Source organism: Poeciliopsis prolifica, unplaced genomic scaffold, assembly GCF_027474105.1.
Source record: "Poeciliopsis prolifica strain line A6 unplaced genomic scaffold, Auburn_PproV2 SCAFFOLD010, whole genome shotgun sequence".
In the NCBI taxonomy this organism is placed as follows: Eukaryota; Metazoa; Chordata; class Actinopteri; order Cyprinodontiformes; family Poeciliidae; genus Poeciliopsis; species Poeciliopsis prolifica.
The window spans coordinates 9,210,796-9,230,332 of record NW_026562385.1 but is presented as its reverse complement, the minus strand read 5'-3'; the positions used below and the strand labels follow the sequence as shown (position 1 = coordinate 9,230,332).

At 44.7% G+C, this 19,537-nt stretch overlaps 1 protein-coding gene across 5 annotated transcripts in view; it reads right to left on the bottom strand.

Moving 5' to 3' along the window:
• Nucleotides 1–19,537, bottom strand: part of tnrc18 (trinucleotide repeat containing 18) — a 58,705-nt gene that overhangs the window by 14,058 nt on the left and 25,110 nt on the right. For 2 of the 5 annotated variants that reach the window (XM_055035104.1, XM_055035105.1), the window contains exons 6-22: nt 15,804–15,891; nt 14,646–14,875; nt 13,196–13,342; nt 12,028–12,215; nt 11,522–11,918; nt 9,580–10,470; nt 8,537–8,682; nt 8,318–8,451; nt 8,106–8,219; nt 7,843–8,026; nt 7,463–7,769; nt 6,666–6,878; nt 3,282–3,479; nt 2,366–2,814; nt 1,043–1,171; nt 392–533; nt 189–306 (exon numbers count right to left, since the gene is read on the bottom strand). In XM_055035104.1, the coding sequence (XP_054891079.1) occupies nt 189–306; nt 392–533; nt 1,043–1,171; nt 2,366–2,814; nt 3,282–3,479; nt 6,666–6,878; nt 7,463–7,769; nt 7,843–8,026; nt 8,106–8,219; nt 8,318–8,451; nt 8,537–8,682; nt 9,580–10,470; nt 11,522–11,918; nt 12,028–12,215; nt 13,196–13,342; nt 14,646–14,875; nt 15,804–15,891 (4,075 nt within the window). The remainder of the gene's footprint in view (nt 1–188; nt 307–391; nt 534–1,042; nt 1,172–2,365; nt 2,815–3,281; nt 3,480–6,665; nt 6,879–7,462; nt 7,770–7,842; nt 8,027–8,105; nt 8,220–8,317; nt 8,452–8,536; nt 8,683–9,579; nt 10,471–11,521; nt 11,919–12,027; nt 12,216–13,195; nt 13,343–14,645; nt 14,876–15,803; nt 15,892–19,537) is intronic. The other 3 variants (XM_055035106.1, XM_055035107.1, XM_055035108.1) reach the window with 3 other exon arrangements.

Sequence of the window (19,537 nt, the reverse complement as noted above, 5' to 3'; positions counted from 1 at the left end):
ACAACCCTAGTGAGATTTTTATCTGTACTTTTAGTGTCGACTCCCCCAAAATTTTTCACAAAATATCCACAAAAAAAAAACTATAATCACCAACTTTAATGGGATAGAGAGCAGAAAGGATCAACAGGTACGCCAGGTGGCGAATGCTCAGCTTTATCTGTAGGTGGAGAGCCTTCAGCTGTGCTCACATGTCAGGGGAGTGTACGGTGTTGACGTGTCCCGCGTAGAGAAGCTGGTCGTCCATCGGGATCAGAACTCTGAGTCCGTCCACCAGGGAGTCCTTATCCAACACGCACTGCACTGGAGCTGAGCACGACAACACAAAGCAGCCGTTAGAGCGCTTCTCCTCTCGGTCCCGCGGCGGACGGTGTGTGTTTGCGCGGACGCCGACCGGGTGTGGACGACCTCTCGGAGACGCTGCTGTTTCGTGGCGGGAGGAGCTCGTCTTCACTGAAGCTGCTGTCCTGGTTCGGCTCGAAGTCTTCGTCCGCCGCCATGCTCTCCATCAGCCGGCTCACGGCGCCCCTGGACGGCTACGAGGAGACCCCGGTGATTCGTTTTTCGCATTTAGAAACACTCACAGGCGACACTCAAGAAAAGCAACCGTTTCAGCTCAGGACAAAATAGCCGAAATCAAGCAGCAAGATATTTTGTGCTGCAAATTACGATCTGAATGCACTGCAAAAACAGAAAATCTTACCAGGTATTTCTGGCTCAGTTTCCAGAGAAAATATCTTAGTACATTTGAATAAACAAAACTAGCTTATTAGTAACATTTCATCAAGAAATAGGGTCTTGTTTTAAATAAATAATTCTTGATTGATAAAAAAAACAAACTACTAGCTATAAGTGAAATAAACTACGAGTGGCCAGCAGTTTTTCACCAATATTACAAAAGTATTGACTTAAAAAAAATCTACATCTTGCTGAAACGTTTCTGCTAAGTTAGTTTTTCAAGTGTACCAAGATATTTGCAGTAGAAACTAAACTTGGCAAGATTTATTTTTTTGCAGTGTAGCAACAAATTCCCCCCCTTACTGACCTCTCTTGCTTTGGTTTTGACTTTAGATTGGCTTTTATGTGCAGGGCTTAGAGGTGCTGGCCCATCCGAGACCGGACTGCACAAAGTGGACGGGCTGACCGCCACAGAAGGATCCTTCTGCTTCTTTTTCTGTTTGAAGAGAGGAAACGTAAAGAAATGTGGAAAGTGCATGAATGAAAAACAGCCGCCGGTGTCTTTTGGACAGATTTCCATCTTAACACATAGACTGAGGGTGCAAAGTTCCCCGGCTGCCTGCAGTTGTCCTCTCTCTCGTCAACAACACGACACAGACAGCAGGAGAGAGCTGAAGCACAGAGAAACCCTGCTGGCACTCCGACACACTCACTCAGAAAAATGTCAAGAGAGAAGAAAAGGATGCAGAGTTCGAGGCTGGAGGGAAGGAGCATCGGAAAAAGACGAGGAAGATGAAGGAGAAGAGGACTTGTTTTATTCAGCGAGGTGTTTTCACAACCGACAGTCGGGTTGACTCGCTTCGATTGGGGAACAAAGTTGCAACGTTTGCTAAGTTTTCAGCTGCTGCCGTTTGCTTTCTCACTGCACCGGGTCAAACGATCCAAACGCTTTAAAAACCTGTTTCCCTCCTCGCCTGTGGCGGCGCTGCAGCCAGAACCACTAAAGGAAACAACATGAAACCCTCTGAAGAAGACACAAGCGTAACTTCCTTCTTCACAAAATGTAAACAAAATTGGAGTAGCGTCAGATTTTAGCGGTGGTAGGACTTCACTTTTGACGTCGAGAAAAGAGTACATTTCTCGCACCGGTGCTGGACACACGCTGGGTTGTATTTACCCAGAATGCCATGCATTCCAACCCTGATGTGTGTCAAAAAAGTGACCTCTGGTCTGCCTAAACACCTGGATCTCAGTTGAAGCAAACTCTCCTGCGGTTCGAATGAATATGTGGATGGTGACTATAATGCAGAGCATTCTGGGTAAAAAAAGAATGATGGAGTCTAGCCCAAGCAGGAGAAACAGCTTGTGATCTTTTACCAAAGACAAAAGAGAAATCCTTCAACCTCTAAAATCTGACGCTACTCCATTGTGTTGTTTACATTTTGCTAAAAAGGAAGCTGCGCTCTTCTTCAGAGGTTTTTGTGCCGCTTACTTCAGTTGTTCTGGGTGCAGCGCCACCAGAGGCACAGAAGAGGATTTTCTAATAGTTTGACACAGGGCTTTGTAAAGATGAATTGCACCAGCTGGAAATTACATTTTGTTCCCAAATTGAACTGATTCCCCTGGACTAAAAACAGCCATAGTAGCTTTTCTGCACCAATTTATAGTTGTTGAGAAACAATTGACGTACTTTTATCACGTCTTTTCCCTCTCGGACCGCTGGAGGGGTTTTCGGTTTGGAGGACGGCTTCGGGGTGAGAGGCGGAGCGGAGGCGGAGGACGAGGAGCTCTGACTAGTGGAGGAAGACGTCGACATGGACATCTGACTGGCGTCGTGGAGGAAGATCCGCTCGCTGCGCCGCCGGTTCCAGCCCTCGTCCTCGCTGAAGCCCCCGACGCCGGCGGAGAGGTCGAAGCTGAATCTCCGTGGAGATCGAGGTGAGGGGCGGGCTTTCGTCAGAGGGTTTCGCTTCACCGGCAGCGCTTCGTCTCGCTTGGTGGGGCTGGGCTGGTCGCCTCGGCGGGTCGCCGGCGGCAGGAGTGGGAGCTCGGGGGCGGAGCGCCGCCCGTGCAGGAGGGAGGGGAACTTCCTCTGCCTCAGGTCCGAGCCGGAGTCGGACCACTCGCACTCGGGTGAACCTGACAGAGAAAATGTGATGCAAAGAAATCAGTAAATATTGGTTACCTGCCTTAACGGCGATATTAATATCGGATATCAAGATTGGCCCAAATGTTCATATTGGTGCATCCCTACTCTTACATATAGGGATTGAATATATTTTCTTCACTTTAACATAACATTTTTAATAAAAAATTATCTCAATAAAGGACACAGTTTGGAAGTAAAAACCTTATTCCATTATTTGTGCATGTACTGCATTAAAAAAAAAGTCTTGTAAAACTACTTAAGCTATAATATTTTTTTATTTTTTTAGGTCAAAGGTTTTAGGAGCCATCGGTCTGCTACATAAAATCCCCTCCAAAATGCATAGAAGTTTTAAATTTTTAACGGCACAAAAAGTTTGAAAGAAATCATCCAATTAGAAACGATGATCTAGAACTTATCCGAGTCAGAACGCAGATGGTTTGCGTGTGTTTGGGTTTACCCAGCGTGCTCTGCCTGCTGCTGCAGTGTTTCCCGTCATGGAGGAGGCTCAACGGCGGCGGGCTGACAGGGAGGGCGCTGGCCGCAAACCTGGCCAGCAGACCCAGTCCGCTCTCCTCACAGCCACCATCATCATCATCCTCGTCGCCGTCATCATCGTCCGAATTGGACTCATCCTCTTCTTCATCCTCTGAGGTCTCTGTGTGGGAGAGAGAAAGCCGTGAGCGCAGGCATGGAGACGGCTGGCAGCATCCGTCTGGGATTCATCTCTCACTTTGTGTTGTTTCTAAACACTACGAAACGCAGAGAACATAAAAATACAAAACTAAACTAAGTGGGATCTCAAAAACAGTGCATCTATGCAGTCACACACACACCCGTACACACACACACACACACTCCTGGAGGTGAAGATACAAGGTCCAAACCCACTGCAGCCTCCCTTCACGCTGCAAAGCTGCACAGAAACACGGAGCAGCAGAGCTTTGAGAAACCATGCATGAGGTGTGAGCAACACAACCAGACACACATCTGCAGAGACTGGGAGGTGAGTTGAAAGCCGGGCCTTGGAGATTTTGTATTAATGAAGCGAGAGGGTGAAGGAGGAAAAATAAAAACCCTTCGTTTCTAAAGTCCGACAGACCCGGCAGAGCACAGAGAGAGGCAGAGACGGACACACACTGTGGCATTCTGCTGGTTAGGCTGTGTGTTGCTGGAAGTTAGCGGTTAGGTCCAGAGCAGCAGATGAGCAGGAGGAGCTTCTCCTCAGGGGTTAGTGTTAACAGTGAGGGTGGATGCACAGTACATGAAGGCTTAATGTTACATTATTATCACACAGTAGGCTGGGAAAACTGAACAAGATTTGAAATCTACTCTTACTCCCTGAATGCACCTTTTTCCCCCCGTTACAACATCAAATTACTTTATTGAGATTTTAAGTGACATTGTGTCCCAAGCTTTAAAAATCTCAATCTAAATATGTGCAGTATTTGTTAGATATGGACTGTCAAATCATAGTCATAATGAAACCATTGTTGAATGAATTTAGTTTGTCATGTGCTAATTTATCTGGTCACATAAAACCAAAACAGAACATTTTGGCCTACATGTAAGATTTTGTGCAACAGCGCACATCAACGCCTTGGTGAGGCATGGTGGTGATAGTATCATGCAGTGGGGATGCTTTACTCAGCAGGGACTAGTTAGTATTGGTGGGAAGATGCAAGGTTACGCTATCAAGCAGGACAATAACCATAAACATAGAACCAGAGTCATACTGGAAAAATCAAGATCAAAGCATGTTAGGATTGGAGCAGTCAAAGTCCAGACCTGAGTGTAATTGAAAATGTAGTTCAAGAGTTAAACACAGATCCATCCAATTTGACTGAGGGGCTGAGCGATTACGCAAAGAAAAAGGGGTACAAATGTCAGACTCTGGTAGCTGCAGTGAATTGTAGCTTTACAACATAAAAGACCCAAAAGTGGGAGTTAAATTGTAAGCAATTTTTAGATTCTGATTTTTAAATGAGAGAAAAAGTTTCCATTTTGCATTGCAACATATTAGGGCCATGGTACAAAAACGTAAAATAAAGTTACACTGATAAAATATGATGAGAACATAGTGATAGTATCACCAGAATAAAATAGTATTATGAGAAGAAAGTTGTACTAATATGAGAATAAAGGAAATATTTTGAGAATAAAAAGTCTTATTACAATTTTTTACATCTTTCTTAGCTTCGCTAAGAAAGTTTCCCACTGCATGATGCTTCCCCCACCATGCATCACTGATTGATCAGATTGATTTGTAGTGTTGGTTTTCAGACACTCACTTTTTTTGTGTGTTGAAATTAAACTTCAGTCCATTAGGAGCTACTTTGTATTGCTCTATAAATTTACATATCAATAAGTTGAATTTTGTGGTTGCAACAGGACAAAAAACAGGACAAAATGTAAATAAAAAGTCAAGCAGTATGAATTTAAGTTTTTTTTTTTTTTTTTTGTAACCACATTATTTTCAAGGAAATAGCCTAATTTTGCTGTGCTGTGAATCCACGGTGTGTTAACGGCAGCAGACAGGCGTTCGCAACAAGCAGGCACTGAGAGGACAGCCCTGTGAGGCCCCTTTGGCAATATGCTCCTTTGTGATTGGAGTCACCATGGTTACCGTCCTCCGTCCCCGAAACGCCCCTTCCTTTAAACCAACAAGAATCAGCGTTGGGGAAGTGTGGGTAAGTAACCATGGCTAGCTTTGGAGAGCTTCAAATAAATCAACAAAAAAAAAAAAAAAACAAGATAAAAGTTAATGTTCTGTGAATGTAGCTCAATTTCCTCACGTTTCATGTTAGTGTTCAATAAATAAAATTAAATGAAAAACAAAATGGAGGGAGGGGCACTTCCTACTTACAGAGCAGGCGACAGGGGTGTGGCCTCAGGCAGGGCGGGGCAGCGACGGGAGCGCGGCCTAGCCTTAGTAGACTAGCTTTGAAAGCAAACCCTTAGCCACAGCGTAGGGTCGCCGTAGCGAGGTAGTGTCGGCTCAAGGCCGCGCTAGTCCTGGCCAAGCCTCTGTAAAGTCGCAGCGGCGGCAGCACAAGCACATGGAACAGGCTGAGAGACACTCAAAGCATCATGGGAAGGGAAATAAAGTGGGGGAGGGTCAAGGATGAGAGGGGGCAGTAAGAGGACAGAGCAAGGTGTCTGAGAGAGAGCAGGGAAAAGGGTTATTTGAAGGTTTAGTAGACACACAGGAGGAGCTCGATTGTCCAAATATCCCTCAAATCTCAACATCAGCTGGAAACATTTAGCAGAAAGTATCACTAGTCTGCCTGTCATTTGGTGATAAAAAATAAACCCAGGACTTAAGCTAGCGCTACGCTCAACTTCCTGACATGTTCTCCAAATGTATCTGGGAGAAGCGAAGGGATATTTGACAATCGGAGCCTTCTAACGGATGTGTGAGGTGCAGTGGCAGCTGGACAGGCTGACAGAAACAGACACAACAAGATGAAGCGGACACAAGGACCACAGCACTTTGCAATCTGTACCAATCAAATCAACACCTTTAATGAAGCTTAGAAATACCAAACTTGCGATACAAGTTTTGTAGGAAGGAGGTGGGGAAGGATCTCACAATTCACATGATTTGTACAAATGCTACAAAAGAAAACACTTAAGGCAATAAAAAATCTCCATAGAAATAGGTAAACTCTTCAGAAAAAAACAAAACTAAGAACAGAAAAAAAAGCTGACTTTTGCAGAAAAAAAGCCAGCAGTAAGAGAGGTAGGGATGGTGAAGCTAACACAGTCTGACAGGAGCTAGCTCAGCCTCACAGACACACAACTGCCTGACTGGGCAGTGAAGCTGTAAGATTTGGTCAGTAACCTTGGTCAAAGGAGTCGTCGGAGGAGCTGAGGCCCGCCTCCTCCAGCAGCAGGGATAAGTGCTTGTGTTTCTTCCTCGACGATTTCTGGCTGGGCAGCAGGGAGGTCGGCGACGCCGCCGAGCGCCTCTTTCTGGACGAGCCGTTGTGGGGACGCGTCCCCGAGTGGGGAAGCCAGCCCCCTCGAAAAGAGACAAGCTCCTCCGAGTCTGAATCTGGTGCAGAGAGAGTGAGGTTACTGATCCGTGAGGACGAGAAGGTGCAAAATAAATAAAGTCACACGTAAACGCTGCTGGATCCAAAACACATCGCTTGGACTTTACAGGGACTGACTTACAAAACGCTCAGTAAGAGTTGATTGAAATTAGATATTAACCTCATCAAGTCTAAATTTTTTTGATTGTTTTTTACATTCTGTGTTGACAGGGTTGGATCTAGAATAATAAGGGCCTCTGAGCTGGAGCCAGTCTGGTGCCCTACTCTGGAAAAAAAATTAAACATTTCAAAACATTAATAGGTAGGATTACACATTTTTTGATGGACGGTCAGCTTACAATGTCTATATTTGGTTCCAAAAAGATAATTTTCAAATATGAGTGTATTTTCAATTGATAAATATTCATAAAAAAATTAAATAACATCCAAAATGAGCCCATGACTTTAATATAAGGTGAAATATTTGTAAAACAGTTTTCTTTCTTCTGCCCTTGTAATCCCATTCAAGCGGTATGAGACGCAGGCCTCTCTGGAGAAGACATTTTGTCAATCAACCGATTACGCTTCCTCTCTGGATACTCACTGTTGGAGCAGCTGCTGATCTCCGATCTCACCGGAGAAAACATGGACTTCTTCTGACCTTTCACCTTTCGGACGGTCTCGGCAGCCGAAGCTTTGGCGGCCATCTTGAGCGTCCCGGCTTTGACGGAGGAGTGAGCGCCTCGCTCCTTCAGGCCGCTTTCGGAGCATCGGTCCTTTGACTTGTCCGACCTGGAGGTGAGCTTGCGAGGGCCGCCGAGGGAGCCGAGCTGCGAGAGCGACAGCGCCCTGTCGAGGTCTGAGGCCAGCTGCTCCTGCTCACACAGGTGACCACGCTTCGCTTTCATGGCCTACAAACGCCACCAGACCGGTCACTAACCAGAGCAACGCTCCGCAGACTCTGCTGAATCTCGGGTGACCTACCTCTAGAACGTGAGCACTGGACGGCTCCTGGTCGTTCCAGCTCTTCTTCTTCTTTTTCTTCTTCCTCTTCTCTCCTCCAGTTCCGGTTTCTGTGTCCTCGTCGTCTCTGGACAGCCGGAACCTCTTTCTCTGTCCTTCCCCGGCTTCAGAGTCCTCAGAGTATTGCACTGTTCGACCCACCCTGCTGGCAGACAGATACACTTTCAGGCACGCAGGAAAAATGATTTAACTGAGTGAAAACTAAAAAAAGCGAATGGCCTCACTTTCCAGGCCTGCTGTCCTGTTTGGTAGGTGTGGGCAGATGTTTCCTTTTCCTGGGTCTTCCTCTGCCGCGCCTGGTCAGACTCCTCCTCTCGTCCTCCTGCTGCTGCCTCTCTCTGACGTTGAGCAGAAGAAAGTTAGATCCAAGTTACAGCGCAGGGTGTCAAGCACCGTGATTAATTCATCTTGAGGTTCTCTTAGTGTGAGCGCTGACCTCTTGTCCCTGCGCCGCTGTAGTTTGCTCATCTCCCTTTGCTTCTCCTTGTACGTCTTCTGCAACTCGGCCAGGCGGACGCGGTATTCCACCTCCACGGCGTCCAACATGTCCACCGCCATCTTGCTGTACAGCTGCACCGAAACACAAGAGGCAAACATGAGGGTCCCGCCGCCGAGGCTTCGTTGACCGACATGCATTCCTGATCCTTCGTCTCACCGGCTCTTCCTTCCTCTGCCTCCAGCTGTACTTCTTGTCGGGGTCCAGAGTTCTTGGCAGATCGATGTGGGACTGCTTTTCTATTGCCTCCAGTAAAACGTGTCTGCTCGCTTCAAGAAGACAGTCCAGACTGTCTAATGTGAGATCTGGGAGGGAAAAACACACAACGTTGGAATATTAGAGGAAGAGAAGAAGAACTTTAACTGAATGACGTTGAGATGCACCAATCAGGTTTCTTCCTGCACGATTTACAACATGTCCGAATACAAAATTTAAACCAGAATCCACGGGTTTCACCAAACAAAATGTAAAACTTTTGAAATCCATTATGGATGAAATTTAAGACCTGAATCATGACAAAATGTACAAAAGAAAATTGCATTTTTTAAACAACATTGCCAAACTTTCATGCCCAGAATGATAAACTGGGCATGAAAGTTTTGTAAGTGTGAAACTTCACACTTACAAATTATAAACTCAAAGAAGCTAGCTAGCTCGCAAGTTTATGTTAGCAGCAACAAACGCATCGAGTCCCAGAATGTAACGAAGACGCCTGCATGTTACTCGAGATTTTGCCTGAGGAAAGTCTAACAAAAAATAAGCTACAGAGAATAAATGAGATTAAAATGTTGAGCCACATAAAAACTTAAGACTTGTGACCTTAAATAAATGTATTTAAGGCTCTTAAATGTATTTAAGGCCAATTTACATGTATTCTAATGAATTTAATGCATTTCAAGGCCTTATTTTTATACATGAATTTAAAGCGTTTAAAGACACCCTGTAAATATTTTGACTTTATGTTAGTCTTTCCAGCAAGTTTAATAAATTGTGGGCTCAAATGGTTTAAATTTGTCTGTTAATCTGTTTTATTAGTGAAATAACATATTTAAAATAAAACTACAGCTTCCAATTTCAACAACAGTAAGTTCATTCGGTCTCATTGCAAAAACAAAGCAGTTTTTTAAATATTTGAGCAGCCAATAAAGTGAAATCATCTGATTTCTAGTGAAATGATTGGTGTGTCGATAGCGACCGCTTACCTTGTGTGTGGAAAACAAGCTCCGCTTCGTTTTGAGCTATCTGGCTGAGGAGGGCCATGCCTTCCAGAGCCACCATCTCCAGAGCGGCGGCGCTGCTGAAGGCCGAAGCAAAAGTGGGGTCCTCCACCTGGCCTTCGAGCGTCAGGGTGGGTGGGGTTCTGGGCCGGGCTTGAGCCAACTCGCTGGCCGTCAGCAGGGCCAGCATGCCCCCCATGGGGTCCTCTGAGCTGATGAGCAGCGGGAGCGGGGAGCCGAGGACGGGAGGCTCACAGGTACTTACCTCCAGGCAGGGAGGGAGGGAGTCGGACGTGTCGTCGGGTGGAACCTGTTCACACACGGCCGTCTGGTCTGACGACACACACATCTGAGGAGCTTCTTGATTGTCTGACTCTGCTGAGTTGGACTGGTGGTATGGTGTCAGCTCTGCTTCGTGGATAAGTTCTGGTTTGGGCTCGTCTGCTGCAGGAGGGGAGGGCAGGGCCTTCACCGCCTGACAGGCGTTGGACGACGTTTCCGTTTTCACCTCGCCGTCGTTCTTCCCTTCCTTTCCCACTTCTCGCTGGTTTTCACCCGGCGGAATCGGAGGACTGGGAGTGTTTGGGGCTTTCCTGTCCACCTCGTCATCCTCGGCGGCCCGGTCGGCGGTGCGGCTCACATCCGGCTCCTCGCAGGGCTCCCGTTTGAGGAAAGACCCCGCCTTCGGGGGCTGGGGCTTGATCTCCGCATCCAAAAGCCTGGAATGGTGGTGAGACGAAGCTAAAGGATCAGCGGCGGCGGGAGAGCAGGATCGATGTGCCTCCGGGTTTTCGGCTACCGATGCCGGGACGTGATAAGGCGGGAAGGATCCGAACGGCGCAGTGATGGATTGGTAAGCATAAGCTGGAGGCAGATCTGTAACAGAGGCAAAACACAGTCGAATCATCAGCGTAAACAGACCTGAGAACTCTTCACATTTTGGTTCTGGTCCGAAGGATTTAAAGATACAGTACATATTTTTCTGAATTCATTTTTCTATAGAGTTTTAGAAAAAAGCAGATGAACGAGCCCGTTCTTGACATTTATTGTAGATTATTTCAAATCCCCTTTATTGTCAAAATTATACACGCAGGCTCAGATTAGGACTGAAGCTAATCATTTCAATCATTTGTTTTGACAATTAATTGATTATTTTTGGCGATTAATTAATTTTTACAATTAACGATTTCAACTTTTTCTATATATAATTTTAGAATTTCATAAAATGATTCAAGCAAACAATTCAATTCCTTTGTTGGATAAGAAAATAAACATTTTATTGTCTGAAATTAGACAACGTAGCATTCCTTTAGCGTATCTTTGATTATTTGTGTCAAAGTTTGTCTCTTCAACTAAATAAATCCTCCTAACATCAATATGTCAGATCTTTCATTTTAGCCTGTTCTGTCAACAGTTTGGGTTATGGCTGACATGATTAATCGGATTAATCATGACAAATCACTTATTGAATAATTGCCAACTAATTTAGCAATCGATTAATCGTTAACTGGAGTACACAGACTCAAAAGGCTATTTGCTGAAAAAACAACATATTCAGAGCAATAATTAACCAGAGTTTAGATGTTATTCACTGAGGTGTGTCCGGGTTTCAACTGTTTGACCCAAACTAGTTAAATCTTAAACTGTGGCATTTACACTTTCATTGCATTTACGTGATCTTTGTACAAGTTTTCTCACTGAGATCCAAAATCTAATTTACTAGAGAGACCTGTTTTGGTAAACTGAGCAAAACTACAAAAAAAGCAATCAAGAAATTTGCCTTAAATTATATAATAAAAATAAAAACAGGAGCTAGTTTCACAAGAAGATTTCTCTTTTTCTCTAAATTGTCCCTCAAGAGTCAACGTCATCCAACAACGTCATCCCTAATATTTGGCAGCCATTTTTCAGCGGTGCAGGTGCTTACCAGAGTAGATGCCTTCAAAGGGTGTAGAGGCCGACTTTTTCCTCTGCCCCCTCGCTCCCGCCTCCCCCTCCTCCTGTTTGGGCCGCCGCGGCGAGGACGGGGGCGGAGAGGCCGAGCGTGGAGACGTCGGGTGAGGCAGGAGCTTCGGTGCGTGAGACAGGACTCTGTGTCCTCCCTCTGACTTCAGGGTGGTCACCGGGGTGGGGGTGGGAGGCAGAGGGGTGAGGGAGGACGTGGACGGCGTCGGAGATCGTGAGGGAGGAGGGGGCTTGCGAGGATGCAGCACAGGTGAGGGCGACGGTGAGGATATGGAGGAGGCTCGGGTTTTCGGGTCGGTGTTCCGCTTGTCGACTTTGTCTTCGATCTCCGGCCGATGCTCACTGGCCTTCAGGCGCTCCTGTGACGGAGCAGAGGAGATACTTCTGACGTGTGTGTGCATGTGGCGTCACGGACTTCACTTTGGCGTGCAAAGTGAAGTCCCGCAAGCAGACACACGCTGCACTTACGACGATCTGCGCGTTCCTCTGCAGCTCCAGAACCTGCGCCGTGTGCTGCTGGATCATGAACAGCTCCTGCTGCCGCAGCATCTGCTGCTGGGAGAGCAGCTGCAGCTGCGCCGCGTGCTGCAGCGAACTGCTCGGCCCGTACACGCTCGACCACACCGGGGCTCCGCGCTCCAGCACGTCGCCTCCTGCTGTGCCACGGAGGAACACGGCAGACTTTGAGAAACCCGTTTTCTGTCAACTTTTGAGACATTTGCATGAGTGCTGCAAGCTAAGTGGGAAAGACAATCTGATGGCGGAGCTCAACTGAAGTGTTTGTTGAATAAGAGTAGAAATTAAGAAAATGCAGTGATCTACTTGGTACTTCCTGGAGAACCTGCTCTGATTTGAATTCTCTCTCTAGAGAGAACCATGTCGAGTTTTTTTGTTCAGCTCAAATCAAGACACATTCAAAAAACTAAATAGATAAAGAAGATAAATTTGCCCATTTTTTGTTGGAAAAGACTGGTTTAAGAGTGATAAACCTGTGGAGGAATACGTTGTAGCAAAAACAGAAAGATAAAAGGAAGGCAGAAGGAGAGTAAGGAAAGATGGACATGAAATGGAAAGAAGAGCAAGGATAGGAGGCAGTTTGGCCACAAGAGAGAAAGGAGGGTAAAGGGATAATAAATACACGGAGGAATGAACTTCTCCATAAAGAAGAGAGGAGAAAATAACATTTAGATGACGGAATATTAAATAAAGCCTGGAAATAAATGTTTTTCCTATCCATACGAAGCCCTTGGAAATCCTAAAATCAAGCCCGCGTTCTTTACCAGAACTACAAGTTCTCCTTGAAAAGACCACAAGATGTTTGAACGATTTGAACTTTTTCAGAAAAATCTTAACTTCGTCAAAAGTGTAAAACTGATCAATATGTGAAGCCAAACATTTCCAGAACGAGTTCAATGTTTACACATTTGCATGGTAGAAGTATGAACATGTGGGAAATCTAACAGTCTTTTATGGGAAATTCGTTTTGTTTTGCTCCAGGAGGAAAAACCTTCTTGTTTCCTGCGCGTCTCGGCGCTCTCCTGTCATGTGAGAAGCTGCCAGCATGTTGTGCAATCCTGCGCTTTCCTCCGACCTCGCATGTCGGAACGCTCTCGGATTCGGCCGGCAGCTTTCGTACCGTAATGCGGCAGGTGTTCAGTAGGGATGACGATTAGCTGGCCAGACTGCGGGTCCCTGGCAAACTGGTAAGGAGGAGGCATGGAGCCCGGCAGAGCGGGCGGGTAGCCTGGGGGGAGGGTCTGGTGGAGCGGGGAGGGACCCAGGCCTGAATGACAGAAGAAGAAGAAGAAACAAAACCATCTGAATTTAAAGAACTGACCGTGTATTTATTTTTTTTCCTTCTCCACACCGAGACACATCTTGTTGTTTTTAGCCCTCTGCGTCTAGACAGAAACCCCCCATGAGGGAGCTCTGGGCGAGCATGTGTCTCTCTGTTTAGTGTTATCAGATGGTGTACGAACGCTTACATAAGTAAGTGGCTGTGCGTCCTGGTGCTGTTATTTCAGGATGACGAGCGGAGGAGCATCGAGTCTGGAATGTCCAGAAAAGATCAGGAATGTCTGAGGCAACAAACCCCCCCAAAAACACACCCACAGCGCCTGCTGATGGACAGACCGCCTGACCGCAGGACGATGCCCCCCCCTCTTCCCCTGGACCAATCAGAGGCAGCCATGTTGTGAGCATGGAGAGCATGTTTTGGACCGTGATGACACGCTTGGGGTTCGCAGGTTTCTCCCACAGGAAGATTTAAAAAACACTTTTCAAGCATTTTTAAGGCACATTTTCAAAATTTGGGGAGGAAAACAACGCAAGCGAACTTAAAGTTTTAATTCACCGTTATGTGACGTCATTTATTATTAATAATGTTAATTGAAATATGACAAATGTTTAGGTTTTGAAATGTCTCACACACTTTATACACCTGATTGGTTTGAGAACAAAACATCTATTCATTTAACAGAGAGAAAAAAATTTTATAAAGTCGTTTAACATAATACAACTCAACCTTTATTTCAATTAAAAAGATTAAGCCATTCGGAATAATAAACATCCACTACCTTGAAACAATCCAAACAAACCATGTCGAGTTAATGACCTACCTGCTTAAACACAATATGCAACAAAAGTTGAACATAAAATCTCTAAAAAATGTTCTTGCTGCGTTTTTCAGAATTTAGCAAACAAATGATTTTGCACATTTTAACTGGCCTGAAACAGAAAAAGCTTAGAATGATTTAACTTCAGACAGTGAAAAAAATAAATGTGTCATTTTATAAGATGTATGAAAATGTGCGGTTTTATCCGAATTTAGTCCTTTAATTCAACTTTGCCACCAAACTGTGCAGCTTTTCCAAAATCTGGAAAACATCTCACTTTAACATGAATGATGGGGATGAAAATTCAACATGTTTTCATACTTTTCAAGGCTGCATAACGACCCACATGACATCTACATTAAATCAAAATCGGATTAAAGCTCAACGCACATTTTGATTTCATGCAAAGGAGCCACAAGACTTCTGAAGGTTTGGAAAATGTTGCAACAGTTAGCAAATTGCACCACATACCGTATGGAGAGCCGGAGAGCCAGACTGGAGGGGCTCCAGGCCGGGGCATCCAGGGGTGAGAGGTCAGGGTCGAGGGGTCGGGAGGCCACCGCCCTGCCCCTGCGAGAGCAGCCCCTCCTGTGACCATGAGGTTGGGGGTCATGAGGCTGGGCGTCATCATGCTAGGTGTCAGGCCGCCAGACAGCGGGCCAGGGCCCATCTGAGGGAACTCAGGGTGATTCTTGGACTCTCTGAGTGGAGGATCAAGGACAAGATGCGGGACGCTCGTTAGTGGCTGCAGCAAAGAGCTGAAGCTGCTTTATAGTCTGCATATTGTGGAACAATATAACCACTTTTCTTCCTGTGACGGCAACACAAAGAGGTTTGCAGCAGAATACAGACCTAACCCGGACATGTTGTAGATGCAAAATGCAATTGGTGGCAAAAATTAACAAACACTCCATGATGAAGCACGGTGGTGGCAGCATCAATAAATCACTATTAACTGATGAATCGCATCCCCAGTCTGGGGATTTATAAAGAGTAATCTTGCTTACAGAGTCTTCATCATCCATTTTGATTGTGTGAGGTTTTTATCTCTGTTTTATTCTGGACATTCAAAACGTCGTCCTGTTCGTCGTCCTGGGTTTTTTTTTTCTTTACAAAATTAAAGTTTAATGGGACCGGATGAACATATATTGTTATGTCACTATCAATAAATAAAATGGTCTCAAATTGAGAATATAATAGCTACAATTTCTTAGCTATTATTTGTCATCAAAATTTGTTACTGTATGTAGCTAACTAAACTTAGAAACAACACCTGGTTCTTTTGCACTTTCAGCCACAGTGACTAAGAGCCATTATGGGAGGCTGAAAGTGGCTTATTGTGAGTTGGTCTAGTCAAAGTACAAACCCAAATCCAACTGAAAAACTTCAGTAAAACTCAGAAAATTAAGATTCACACATTTTTGCAGTCGCAAAGAATAAAAGAAAAAATTCTCAAAAATCTGCAGCTGTAACTGGACTGCAATACAGACGCTCAGGGAAGAACTCTTCACATCTTAAATCTTTATTTAAGATGTTTTAGGACTGTGTTTACAGTCCTAAAACGGACTGTAAACACAGCAGAATTTGTGTTGGAGTGAATAACAAAAACCAAGAGCTGCGCTCCCTCACCTGATGACTTTCTCTTGCTCTCGCTCCAGCCGGCCGGCCAGCAGTCGGTCATCGTGGTGGCGAGAGCGCTCTTCCCCTCGATCCTCGTCTGCACACAGAAGCCTCGTTTTACCACAACGTGCGTACAATTAAATCACGACAAGAAAAAAAGCGGATATGGAAACGCGTGTGACAGAGAGAGGGAGAGGCAGAGAAGGGAGCGGTGGCGAGGACAAGGTAACACCAGCTAGATAATAGGGTGCGCGACACCGCCTGTCAAAACAAGACGAGGAGCTGAAAACGCGTCACCGGGCGCGTGAGCGCTGAGAAGACGCACGCACACGACAACAGCAACAAAAAAAGTCCGGAGTGACAGTTTCGGCTCCTCCGGTGCGCTCTCATCGATTGATAGTGAACGAACAGCCACAGGAGAAGTGTGAGCATGCCACCACTGCCTCATTACTGCATTAACACTCTGAGGGGCCCAAAAGCCTCTGACTGTCAGAAGGGGGAAAAACTGACAGCAGCTCAACCAGGCTGTGCAAAATAAACATGAGGCTCTCCAAGCCGAATCCCCCCCTGAAGCCTCCTGAAGCCCCTCCATCTCATCAGACTGGAGGTCCCCGGGCAGCAGAGGGGCTTAATACATGTGCTGCTGGACCCTTCAGCTCTGCTCCGTGTGTGTGTGTGTGTGTGTGTGAAGCCTCCAAAGGGACAGACTACTTTAACAACCTCCTATATGCTCTGGAGGAAAGGCTTCGGTTACCAAGGCTACAGCGAGCCAGCATGTCCCACATGCTGGACAGGATTGAGTGATGCTCCTTCCATCTAGGAGCCCAATAAATAAATATAATTTAAAAAAAAAAAAAAACATCATAAATTTACAGAATGTCGATGATGCCAAGACTTTAAATATCAGCTGTCAAAAAAAAAAAAAAAACTGGAAGGAAGGAAAAAAAGATTAGATGGATGTAAGAAAGGAAAGGAAACAGCATTGCAAGGAAGGAGAGAAAGGACACAAAGAAGGATGAAAGGAATGGAAGAGAAAATGAAGGAAAGAAAGTAAAAAAAGAACAGGATTCCAGTAAAGAAAAAGGAGATAAGTAAGAAAGGAATAAATGACCAGAGGGATTAAGGAAGAAAGGGAAAACACCATAAAAAAAGAAAAGAAACAATGGAAAGAGGAATTACGAAGGAAGAAAAGTAGTGAGGACACAAGGAAAAAAGAAAACATTTAGCAAAGATAGAAGTGATAAAAAAGAAAATAAATTAACGGATGGAGTCATGGGAGGAAAGAAAATAAAGGAGAGAAGATGAAGTACAAAGAATGAAGGAAAGAAGAGAGACAGGATCAAATTAAACACATTTGACGTGAAGGATCAATGGGGGAAGGAATGAAGAGTGGAAGACAGAAGTAGGAAAAGAAAGGACCAAAGGAAGGAAGGAATAAAAGACACAAGGGATGAAGAGCGAAGGACACAGTGAAGAATGAGAGAAATTGCAAAGGAAGAAAAGAAGGAATTAAAAGTGAACTTAAAGATGGAAGAACAAGTTTAGAGTCACTTTATATAATCAGGTCCAGATGTGGATCAGTGCATGAAGTTGTAGTATTAAAATCCTAAAGTTGTCAATTTCACCTTCAACGTGTCGCCCCTGAGCAAGGCACTTAACCCCAGGTGATCAACCAACCTGCATATCGGTGGATAAATGATTACAGGTTTGTGAGTCTAATCAGCAGCACGACTACTTTTCACATAAAACAGAAAAAAAACCTGTTTTATTCCTGAGAGAAAGATTTAAAATACTACTAAATCTAGTCAGAAATCTGATAGCAAATCAGAACCTGATTGGTTCTGATATATACCAGAGTTTTCTTAACTTAGGGTTTGTGTTACCAAACAGATTCCATTCAGAACCTGGAAATGTGTCGACAAAATCTCAAAAGTGAAACATTTGAAGTCGAGTGAATTACGCAGCATGATTTAATCTTTAACAGGGATTTTAAAACAACACATGCAACACCTGCTGCTGGCCTGATGACTGCATGCATGACATACGGGCATTTTGATGATGCACCCTGATGTTTATGTATAGGGATTTAGCGACACATTTCCCAAGAGTCCAGATAAGGCCCGGCTGCAGGGATGGAGGAAACGCTGGGAATTTCGGCCATCTGTGATGTTAGATCCTGATCTTCAAACCTTTTAATTCATTTTTCTCCATCCTCACCTCCATTGATTCTTTTACTTGTCTTTTGCATCTACAGCTCACTTAAATGCAAGAACCTGCACAGCAAAAACGCATCATATAGCAAAACAAGCTTACAAGTAACTTTTCAGCAAGAATCAGGAGCTTGTTTAAAGTCAATAAGTCATAAATATTGATAAAAATGTTCTGGTTCCACTGGCAGATTATTTAACTTGTAACATGGGAAAAATGTCTTGTGATCAAAATAATCTGCCGGTGGAACTAGCACATTTTATTTTTATCAATATTTATGAATTATTGACTGTAAACAAGCTCTTGGGTTTAGCTAAAAATGTACTTTTTATGTTATTTGTCTTATTTCAAAAGTATGTGAGATATTTGCAATGGAAACTGGAGGAAAACTAAACACTACAGTACAGAACTAGACTTCTGCCATCAGGAAAACATCACCATCAGATTATTGGATAAATATCATCATAAATATCTTGGTCATCACTGAATTTACTACTTAACATTAAAGCTGCACAAATTGTCACATAACTCTCAGCATGGTTAAATAAAAAAAAGTAATATCACTGTAATATTGACTGGATGTAACATTTGCTAGGATATAATATGTATAATATAGACTAGTTTTCCTGCATGAATGAGTAGGCAGAGATGCTAACACACTGATGAAATCCATAATTTTATGCAGAACAAATTGTTCTGCTGGAACCAAAAAAAATCACAATTTGTACTTTTTCTTTCCCCACCAGAGAGCCTATGATGTTTTCCTCAACAGGAAGCCGAGCATGACAATAAATACCAGCAAACATTTATAGTTACTCACACACTCAGTTACTTAAGATTGATCCATTGCTTAGCAACACAACCAGGGTCTTATTGTAATTCAGAGCCTGCTTGTAGCTTTCCACTGCACACAGGAGTGACAGGTTTAATGCCGAGGGGGGAAGAGAGGAAGCCAAAGAAAACAGCGGAGAACGTGAAGGGGGCCTGAGGTGGGAAGAGGAGTGAGCACCTCTACAAAAGCCTCTTTGGAAGGGAGGGAAGGGTGGAGACGCAAGCCGAAAGAAAAGAGCAGAAGACAGAGGGAGAGGCGCTGAATAGCAGGAGGACAGAAGGAGCTCAATGGCACTCTGAGCGGAGGCCGAAACCAGGACAAAGACAAGACACAGAGCAGGAACCTTATAGCCGAGTGACCTTGGAGTCCAAGAATAGCTTGTTTTACAGCAGGAGGGCCGACAGACTCACAAGCGGCTGAGGAGACGAGCAGAGAAATGAACGAGTGACCAGAACCGGGGCGATTTTCAGGGACACCAGCTGATTCAGAAACTCCCAAAAACATCTCCACACACAACCTGTCGCAATAAAAGGTAATCAAAGGTTTAAGAAGCTGTTCATTTAGGCTGCGGGAGAGCGAGAGAGAGCTGCACTTCCTGCTTCCTAAAGATAACAGGAAGACTGAATGCATTGCAGCTGGGAAGGCACAGATGTGATCATTTGGGCCAAGATTGACATCTTAAGATCACATCGATGACATTGCT